Source organism: Ascaphus truei, chromosome 14, assembly GCF_040206685.1.
Source record: "Ascaphus truei isolate aAscTru1 chromosome 14, aAscTru1.hap1, whole genome shotgun sequence".
NCBI lineage: Eukaryota > Metazoa > Chordata > Amphibia > Anura > Ascaphidae > Ascaphus > Ascaphus truei.
The window spans coordinates 56,886,898-56,897,912 of NC_134496.1; the positions used below are offsets into that span (position 1 = coordinate 56,886,898).

Genomic DNA, 11,015 nt, shown 5'->3' on the forward strand with positions numbered 1-11,015 from the left:
CACACACACACACACACACACTGACACATACACACACACACTTATAGCCAGAAATTGATTCCGATTCGCAGACTTATGCGTTATTATGCGTTAGTATTTTTATTATCATTATTGCTATTAATAACAGCGATGCATTTGATTGATAAATGCTAATATTACCAATTGCATTAATAACAACACGAAGACCCGTTTGTATTAATTAGTAAAACATGTCATTGTGTTTCTTTTGTGTCTTATCTGCACTTTTCTAAACCCGAGAAGTCTGAATTCTGCTGTTTCTGAAACATCCCCACAAAGGGTTAAGCAGTTTGCTGCTGATTGACAAGGAGTGGCCAGTGTCAGCCCCGCCCCCCTGCCCAGGAGCGCAAGTCATTGGCCGCCTGCGACCACTCCCTGCAGCCAATGGCACCGGGCGGCCCACGAGCGGCGCCGCGTGTCCCCTCTCCCATTGGCTGAAAGTTACTGTGGGAAAGAAAGTTTGGGAAGCTTCACACGAGCCGCTCGCGTGCAGCCGCCTGTATATAACGAGGCAGCCAGGCAGAGTGCGGCCACTCAGCAGCCAGCGCGCAGCCAGCACGCACAGCCAGGGCGCGCAGCCAAGAGCGCGCAGCCAGGGCGGACAGCCAAGAGCGCGCAGCCAGCCAGGACGCACAGCCAAGAGCGCGCAGCCAGCCTATTCTTATCAGGACCTTGCAAGACTCGGTGGAAACCTCGTGAAACTTTTTCTTATTGGATTGCAATTTGCTTTTATTTTTCTATTTGCACTATTTGCATTGTTATAAACACGCACCCCAGGATTTGCAGTACACTGCGGGGGCTCTGTGGGGCCGATATCCAGTCATTGCAGAAGATGCCGGCTGATATGATGGAGAAAAATGCATCTTCCCCGGTAGCTGCTACCACAGCCAGTATGAGCAGCACCCCGGATAAACCAAAGACTGCTTCTGAACACCGGAAGGTACATATCCTTCAAAGGGTTAAAGCAATATCCATTCACAGGAGCTCCTGGGCTGGATGTGCGCCGTGCAGTACATGTGCATTACATGTGCAGTACATGTGCATTACATGTGCAGTGCATGTGCATGTCACAACATGAGCACAGTAACGACATTAACTCTATATGTCCCTCTTATTTTATAGTCATCGAAGCCAATCATGGAGAAAAGGCGAAGAGCACGAATAAATGAGAGCCTGGGGCAGCTGAAAACCCTCATCCTGGACGCCCTGAAAAAAGATGTAAGTTCCCCATGGGGGGGCAGGCTCTTCCATCCCTGGGGGGCAGGCTCTTCCATCCCTGGGGGGGGCAGGCTCTTCCATCCCTGGGGGGGGGGGGGGGGAGGGGGCAGGCTCTTCCATCCCTGGGGGGGGGGGGGGGGGCAGGCTCTTCCACCCCTGGTTGTCCGGGACAGTGATCTGGGCAAAGGAATAAATAGTTCAATTACATTTCTTTGGGAGTTATTGATCTCTAGAAAATAAGCACTTGCCAAACAGTGACCCTTTCGCTGCCAGTAACTGCATTGCTCTGGGTTGTATCTGGCTGCCAAAATTGGGTTTTATGTTTTAAAGTCTTGTTGCAAACAAGATATTAATTAATGAATATATTGTGGTGTGAGAAGTGTGACCGTTTGTAGTTTGTACAATCATATTAATTATGGTGGGTCATTTTATTGTTGTTTTCAGAGTTCAAGACACTCCAAGCTGGAGAAGGCGGATATTCTGGAGATGACAGTGAAGCATCTTCGGAACCTGCAGAGGGTTCAGATGACGGGTGAGTGCTGGGTGAGTGGGTGAGTGGGTGCTGGGTGCTTCTCTGTAGATGATCCCTTCCAGACTTCCGCCTGTGGTTTGAATGCTATTCAGATACATTATCCTGGGTTGGCTCTCTCTGCCTTTCCCACGGTCCCGGGCTTATTTATACTTTGCACTTGCAGCTCTTATTACTGTTCTGGGGAGGAGGGGGGAGGGGGGGGGGAGGGGGAGCAGAGGAGACAGAGCAGGCATCGTTATATCTGCGCCTCTGATACTGCACGCAGAGATAGTGGCAAAGGGAGCTACAATATATCACAGGTTTCATTATCAAAACGCCTCTGGATCCCCTTGTGTTTTGCACTTTTGTTTATGCCACAAAGTATTGGTGTTTGTTATGGGTGAACTAGTAGGCATTGGGGCAATCTTGATTACAGAGCATATAGACACATAAACACAAAGATTAGGGCAGACTTGGCTCTTGCTGAAGAACGTGTCCAGGAGAATCAGGCACCTCAAAATAAAACAGGGAGGAGAAAGAGGGAAAAAGAGAGAAATATATAATGCTGATTTTTCTTTCTCCCTTTTTTACTTTGAGGTGCCTGATTCCCCGGACACATTATCACTCAGAGCTGGGGACAGTTCTCTTCCCAGCACCCCCCCACCCCCCACACTCTGTATTTCCTTTAGATTACACTGCATGTTCAGCGCATCCTTAATTGCTATATATCTTGCTGAAGAATATAGAGTATATGCAATTTAGAACAGCCAGTCTTGTACATGAATACTCTGCACCAGTCGTTGTGCTTGTGGGGTGTCTGTGGTTCTGCAGTAAGTGTGTATGTGCTGTGTAACAGTGTAATAACCTGGTTATATCGCTTATCTCCCATGTAGCTGCTCTGAGCACAGACCCCACTGTCCTGGGCAAATACAGAGCTGGATTCAGCGAGTGCATGAATGAAGTGACCCGATTCCTGTCCACTTGTGAAGGGGTCAACACAGACGTCCGGACCCGACTCTTGGGACATCTGGCCAACTGCATGAATCAGATAAATGCCATGAACTATCCGGCCCAAGCTCAGATCCCCTCCGCAGCCCCCCCTCATCCTGCGTTTGGACAGTCCATGGTCCAGCTTCCTGGGGGAGCGCCTCAAGGCAGCCCCACGCCAATGAGTGGGGTTCCTTGCAAGATGGGTGGTCCATCAGTAGAAGCTGCTAAGGTCTATGGTGGCTTCCAGCTGGTCCCAGCCTCGGACGGACAGTTTGCCTTCTTGATCACAAACCCAGCGTTTCCACACAACGGATCTGTAATCCCCGTGTACACCAACTCCAGTGTGGGTACCGGGTTACCCCCTAACGTGCCCTCCTCCCCTGTGATCCCATCACTCACCTCAGACTCCGTGTGGAGACCCTGGTGACATAAAACCAGACTCTGGAGGACTTTCTTTTAAAAAGAAGTTTTAGTTCTAATTAGTTATCATTGTACTTTGTAGCGAGAATGCGCATGCACTATACGTGTTCACCACGAGAGGTTCATATTGAATTGCTCCCTTGTATTATAAGAATACATTTTTTATATTTCGTTTTCAATACGAAACAATGTTTTTTTTATATGATGCCAAAGACATGGAAGTTTGCTCTTAAACATTTTCTTCCTATTTTTGGAAGTTTTACTTCTAATTAATAAAGCTGAATATTGTATTTTCATGAATTTACAAACTGTGTTGTCTTGCAATAATTATTTGATTGGATAGGACCAGGAGACTGATATCTCCCGTACTTTAATCAGTTATATATGACCCCTGATATACATCGGCCCCCATTTCATGCGGAATAACAAGTATTTCCAGTGCTGGTGAAGATCGCAGCTCCATTCACATGAAAGGTGCTGCAATGTTCCCCCGCACGGGAAGGGGTTTCTGGCACAGCAGCCACGTCCCTTCTTGTTACATTGAAGTGTTGGTGTTGAGCCAAAGCATCAGACTCCCAATGACCCAGTTAGGTTTCTCTGGTGGTTTCGGGATATCCCATTTCAAAGATACAATGTGTATAAAGCAGTAAACCCCATTGTTACAAATCAATTAGCAATACTGATCATTCATTTGTAAGCAAAGCAGAAAGCACAGGGGACACACATTGTAATTCTCACGTGAAATAAGCACTGAGAACTGGCTTCCCCATGTGTGAAGTTCCCGGGGTACACACTTTTATTCCCAATGTTTCCCCCCAGTTCTTGGCACAGGTGCAGACACAGACAGCTGCTATAGCAAAAGATGCAGAAAACACCAAATTCGCACTCTAGCGGACTGACGCAAAAAGCGAATGTGTCATTACACAGTTGGAGACAAATCATACACGTTTTGATCTCTACATGGACAGTTTTATTCAAACCACCTGAACATTTCTCTGTCAAGTCACTTCTACAGGGAGTAGAAAGTTGAGCTTACACAATCATGAAATGACCTTATTCTGAAGCTTTGGAAATATACAGAACAAATAGTTGATAGAAATGAAGGTTAACCTGATAACCCAAAGTAAGGAAAGTCCCCCGTGTTAGTGTCGCTTCCCTGTGCTGCTGTTTTTCTAACGAAATGTTGCAGTCATAATAAAATCAACGATTTCCTTCTCTCATTCACAAATCTGCACAATTCACAAATAAAGGGATAATACAAGGGCTGTCACTATTTAGGGCACTTCACTATTTTATAATAAAAAGTCACATGGGGTTGAATCTTCTTTCTTGCCATTATTATCTATGGGGAAGTATATATGGGATCTAGATTACATGGTAATCCAACATCTAAATGCTTTAGAAAGAAATACCAGCAATTTGCCAACTTCTCACGAGCCTCCTTGGACTTGGAGTCTGTGTGGACCTCTCACTGGGGCATATTCCACGTTAGTGGATGTCAGTATATGACCCTAGCCTTTGACTTGGGTCCAGCTCATCTTGAGTACAAGACATGTTGTAGAAACTCTTCTCGAATTTCAGTTCGGTTTAAAAAGTGTAACAAGCCCAAACTATGCAGGGGCAGCTTCAAACAGTCCAGGGACCTGCAGAGAATTCCTTCTGAAATCCCACCATAAAAACTTGTTGGATTTTGCCTGGATGGTCCAGGTGTGTGACTGCATCCAGGTGTTCGGGAAATAAAAACCACCAGAAACGAGACCAGACACATCAAACCTGAGACATGGCAGGATCCTCACCCAATCCGACACCCAGCTACCCTTTCCTCTCAGGATTCCCCAACTCTAAATTGTAGTCTTTCATTCTCTACATCCTAACAGATAGAGACATTTTCAATACAGCCCCCCCTCCCCCCCCACCTTATTTCACTGGAAGGAATACACTTGTAAAATTAGTCAAACACCTACCAGTGTTTAAAATGATTATGCACACTTTTAACTTGTCTGTAACTGTTACTTAGGCCCATAATCAGATATTAACTAAGTGCATGAGATGTCTGTGAATGTAATGTATAACCTGTCCATTTAATGTAACCGGGTATTATCATAACTCTGTGCCCAGGACACACGTGGAAACGAGAGGTAACTTTCACTGCATTACTTCCTGGTAACACATTTTTATAAGTAAAACACTCTTTCAGTCTATATTTGTCCTTAGAATCACTTTATTGTAATCTTCATAGTTTAACCCCTTGAGTGTCAAGGGGCCGACAGCATATTATTTTGAGATTATTTGCTAGTACATCACAATGCTAAGGACAAAGCTGGACTTTTTTCAGATGTCACTTAAAAATGCAACAAGGAGCTGGGTTTAAAATGTTTTGAAAGGTGCAGACACCTAATGACATCTAATGACATACCAGAAAAGAAATTCAGTGGAAAAATTAAAAATGTTATAAGTAATAAGGAAACTTGTAACCAATAAACTAACCAAAACATTTTTTTAATATAATTTATAATATTACATCTGCAAAAAAAGTTTGTATTATTTGGACTGGAAAACATTAGTGTCCTTCTAAATGCAACTGTCTAGTTTGAAATCGGATCAATACAAGTTCCATATTTATTTGGGAATGGATCCATCACAACTCTATTCTGCCCCCAAGAGGCTTCATTTCTCATCTCATTCTGGGGTCTCTGCATCAAGACAAAAGTGGGACCATTGTGAGCACAATACTTCACCAACAAGATCAATTGCTTAAAAGAAATCTGGCACATTCATTTTGACAAAGAACTGCAAGAACTATTCGGATACAAACCCCCTGTAAATAATAGGGGGGGGGGGGGGGGGGGTGTGTATCAATCTCCAGAGAAGCGAGTCTTTCTGTATATCCCAGCTGCCGCTTTTCTATTTCTTATTTTTGGGCTGTGGGAATAGTAAAAATAGTGTTAATTAAGATTGTTACATTTGACAGAGATTAGTTGGTCTCCGGCAGATCAGACCCATTGGTTGGTTTTGCCCCAGGTAGAATGGCCACAAATGAGAGACCCGGCAGAATATTTGATTCATCTCATTATACTGAGCACCCCGCCTTGCTCCAAAAAACAACACCCCAAAATCACAAGCTGGCTCAGGCAAGACAAGGCAGGTGAGACAGTTGTTCATACATTGATGTGGATATATATATATATATATATATATATATATATATATATATATATATATATATATATATATATATATATATATATATATATATATATATATATATATATATATATATATATATATATATATATATATATATATATATATATATATATATATATATATATATTGATGCCACGTTTTGCACGAATGTCTCACCATATGCAGATTGTATGTATTCGGGTAATTCTGGTGGCAAATACTACACTCATGTTGAAAAGGAAATTACATTTTACATTGTTGCTGGCAATTGCATTTTTTGGGAAAATAAACTGTATTAGTATCACACTGTCACTGTCACACTGTCACACTGTCACTGGCACACTGGCACTGGCACACTGGCACACTGTCACTGGCACACTGTCACTGGCACACTGGCACACTGTCACTGGCATACTGTCACTGGCACCCTGTCACTGGCACACTGTCACTGGCACACTGTCACTGGCACACTGTCACTGGCATACTGTCACTGGCACACTGTCACTGGCACACTGTCACTGGAATACTGTCACTGGCACACTGTTACCGGCACACTGTCACTGGCATACTGTCACTGGCACACTTGCACTGGCACACTGTTACCGGCACACTGACACACTGGCACGCTGCCACTGGCACACTGGCACGCTGTCACTGGCACACTGGTGGCACACTGGTGGCACACTGGTGGCACACTAGCGCACTGTCACTGGCACACTGTCACTGGCACACTGTCACACTGGTCACATTGTCACACTGGTGGCACACTAGCACACTGTCACTGGCACACTGGTACACTGTCACTGGCACACTGGCACGCTTTCACTGTCACACTGTTACACTGGCGCACTGTCACTGGCACACTGGCACACTGGCACGTTGTCACTGTCACACTGTTACACTGGCACGCTGTCACTGGCACACTGGCACTGGCACACTGGCACGCTTTCACTGTCACACTCTTACACTGGCACACTGGCACTGGCACACTGGCAAGTTGTCACTGGCACACTGTCACACTGATTGAAACAAGATGTAATTGGAAACAATATCGCACATTATCTGTATACAGAATGTCCCATCTTATATTATTGTTTCCTCATATCTGGAACACTAACTAGCACACTAACTAGCTTCACATCCGCACTACTAGTGTGCGCATATCATGCTTACTGATATAGGGTCCCTGGAAGTGCTTTATAGGCGCAGTGTTAACCCTATTCTTGGCTCTACCTTTACACAAACACCATGCGGGTATTGCACCAGGAAGGAGTGACACTGTGCCCCTAACTTCCTTCATTGTACTTCTGGCCTCAGAGTGTTTCTGTTCAGAACATGATCACACATTGGAAATATTAGCCCAGGCTTTCCTTGGGAGATCTGGTTCTAGTCTGCAAGCTGCAGATCTCTTGTTCATTATCTAACAGATCCATGCTGTCCCAGCTCTCCTGGGATTCCCAGGCCACGTCTGGAAGGAATAGCAGGAATGGATTCTCTTTGATTTCTTCAAGTCTGGTGTTTTTCTAATTTACCGGAGTTCCCCCCTGAACCTGACCCTCAGCCACTTAACTCACAACCTCCTTGGTTAAACCTTTCACTGCCGGAGGCTCTGCAGGCCCTTCTGGGGCAGAATGCGTTAACCTATCACCTGCCAGACTGCCCTGCAGCACATGATTGTGCTGGTCCTCTGGCAGAGAAGGACTGTGGCACCAGATTCATTTGTTTGCCCTTTTCCCTCTCAAACATTTAATTGTAAATAATACTGGAAGACCTTATTCAATAAGGACACCCCCCCCCCTCTGCGAATTGCCCCCCAGATGCTTGTTGCACAGGCACACTGGTGCATGCAGCATTGGGCGATATGCCAGAGTATTCGCCTTTGTGTTCTTAGTGTTATTGCTTTTTGGTCTTAACTAGAATTGTTTTTTTTGTTATACTTGTCATAAATCATGACAAGTTGTAGCAAAGGTGTTACCGTGGTGAGTGCTTTACCGTTATTTACTCTTTAGTATATTTTACTTTGTGTGACTGCAGCTACTCAATACCAGGGGAACCTGCCATTCCAGGCCATGCATTTCCCACACTTCTTGCACATGTAATAAGAGGTTCGCTGCTCTCTCCTTGACTCCTGAGTGTTACCACATGTTGGACCTCTCTGTGATTAGAGTCATTGGGCAAACCTTTCTGATCAGGGACACACACCACGTCTTGGGCTGGTTGTCACAACACAAGGTTTCTGGTTCAAGAACCAACTTGTGCCAAGCCATGTATGTCACCTGTATGGAAGCGACCCCTATATATCTGGCTTTAGGTGGAAAGGCTGCTTTTAAAAGCGGACAATTTGATGTTTGTGTTGGTTATTCCCAACCTTTGCAAAGCCTCAGTGACCCAGAGAAGGAGTTGTAGGGTTTGTGTGAAGGTACTGGGAGGTACTGGGAGGTACTGGGAGGTACTGGGAGGCATGGGCGTGTAATCTGTTTCCACCATGCTCTGTTCTGCATGACATGAAGTATTCGGTATGGAACCCAATGCTACAATGGCGATTTGTTTTCTTAGTTCTGGCAGTAAAGGAGTTAAAATAAAGCTATCCCTACCAGAGGCAGGTACACCCTACACAGGTACACACTATAGGTACACCCTATACCCCATCACAGTGTGCATGCAGCCCTGGCAGGCTCTGCCCTATTCCTACTCAGTCACACCTGGATTCTGAGGGATTTACAATGGATTACCGTGTGACACTATCTGGCCTTTCTGACAGTAAGGGGTTAAACAGCACGGACACTGGAGGACAGGTCCCCTATATATGGCAGATACATAGAAGACTATACATCACATCTGCTTGGAGTCAAACAGCTCAAGGCTCCTACTGTAATCCAGACACGGGACCCCTATATACGAGGCCAGAACTTGAGAGGGGAGAGATGCCTAGAGGCGCCCACCCCATCATCTCCACACATTACAGCATGGAGTCACCCATCTAATAATAATAATGCTTCTATACACCCTATATACCTAAGAGCCCGCTGCCATCCAGCCCATTTACAACCATACAGGTCTTTGTGCTCTGACCCAGCCACGGGAGACACCCAATGTACATATAATGTCTCTCTCCCCCTCCCCTTCTCTCCAGCCCCATCTATAGCAAGACAGCTCGAGGCTTTAGCTCTGATCCAGGCATGTGACCCCCTAAATACCAAGGAGCCCCCCAATCTATAACCAGACAGATCTTCCTGCACTGACTCATGTATGGGCACCCCCTATATAGATAAGACCCCCCCCTCCATGTATAAGCAGACAGCTCTTTCTGCCCTGACTCAGGTATGGGGACCCCCTATATAGATTGGACCCCCTCCATGTATAAACAGGCAGCTCTTCCTGCACTGACTCAGGTATGGGCACCCCCTATATAGATAAGACCCCCCCCTCCATGTATAAGCAGGCAGCTCTTTCTGCACTGACTCAGGTATGGGGACCCCCTATATAGATAAGCCCCCCTCCCCCTCCATGTATAAGCAGGCAGCTCTTTCTGCACTGACTCAGGTATGGGGACCCCCTATATAGATAAGCCCCCCCCTCCCCTTCCATGTATAAGCAGACAGCTCTTTCTGCACTGACTCAGGTATGGGCACCCCCTATATAGATAAGCCCCCCTCCCCCTCCATGTATAAGCAGGCAGCTCTTTCTGCACTGGCTCAGGTATGGGGACCCCCTATATAGATAAGCCCCCCTCCCCCTCCATGTATAAGCAGGCAGCTCTTTCTGCACTGGCTCAGGTATGGGGACCCCCTATATAGATAAGCCCCCCCCCCTTCCCCTCCATGTATAAGCAGACAGCTCTTTCTGCACTGGCTCAGGTATGGGGACCCCCTATATAGATAAGCCCCCCTCCCCCTCCATGTATAAGCAGGCAGCTCTTTCTGCACTGACTCAGGTATGGGGACCCCCTATATAGATAAGCCCCCCCCCTCCCCCTCCATGTATAAGCAGGCAGCTCTTTCTGCACTGGCTCAGGTATGGGGACCCCCTATATAGATAAGCCCCCCCCCCTTCCCCTCCATGTATAAGCAGACAGCTCTTTCTGCACTGGCTCAGGTATGGGGACCCCCTATATAGATAAGCCCCCCTCCCCCTCCATGTATAAGCAGGCAGCTCTTTCTGCACTGACTCAGGTATGGGGACCCCCTATATAGATAAGCCCCCCACCCTCCCCCTCCATGTATAAGCAGGCAGCTCTTTCTGCACTGGCTCAGGTATGGGGACCCACTATATAGATACCCCCCCCCCCCCCCCACCCCCTCCTACATGTATAAGCAGGCAGCTCATGGCTTGTGGTCCTGACTGCTGCTCCTGGCTGCTCTGGGGACCGGTGCTGCTGTTTGTAGCAGGCTGGGTTGTGGCAGGAAATGAATCGCTCCCAGCTGAGCTCAGGAACCTGAGAGGTCGTGAGAAAGCAGCGACCCCCCCTCCCCCCCCCCCCCCACCCCTGCAGCAGCCGGCAGCCGGCCAGCACTCAGGGAGAGCGAGCGACACGCGAGGCGGCTCCTGCCCACCGCTAACTGCTCCAAGATGCATGTGCTTTAAACACGAGTGGTGCTGGTATATGTTACCTATATATTAACCCCTTGAGTGATCGAGGGACCAGCAAGGCATTGTAAAGCATTGAGTTACT

The 11,015-nt window shown here is 46.7% G+C and overlaps 1 protein-coding gene across 1 annotated transcript; it reads left to right on the plus strand.

Moving 5' to 3' along the window:
• Positions 1–532: 532 nt before the first annotated feature.
• Positions 533–3,455, plus strand: HES1 (hes family bHLH transcription factor 1). The gene is made up of 4 exons (XM_075571124.1): positions 533–958; positions 1,141–1,236; positions 1,681–1,768; positions 2,641–3,455. The coding sequence occupies exons 1-4, from the start codon at positions 851–853 to the stop codon at positions 3,162–3,164; spliced, it is 816 nt and encodes a 271-aa protein (XP_075427239.1). The 5' UTR covers positions 533–850; the 3' UTR covers positions 3,165–3,455.
• Positions 3,456–11,015: the final 7,560 nt, after the last annotated feature.

Coding starts and splice junctions, on each gene's coding strand:
- HES1 (XM_075571124.1), top strand. CDS start 851: ATGCCGGCTGATATGATGGAGAAAAATGCATCTTCCCCGGTAGCTGCT. Junction 1,237..1,680: donor TGGACGCCCTGAAAAAAGAT/GTAAGTTCCCCA, acceptor TGTTGTTTTCAG/AGTTCAAGACACTCCAAGCT. Junction 1,769..2,640: donor GCAGAGGGTTCAGATGACGG/GTGAGTGCTGGG, acceptor TCTCCCATGTAG/CTGCTCTGAGCACAGACCCC.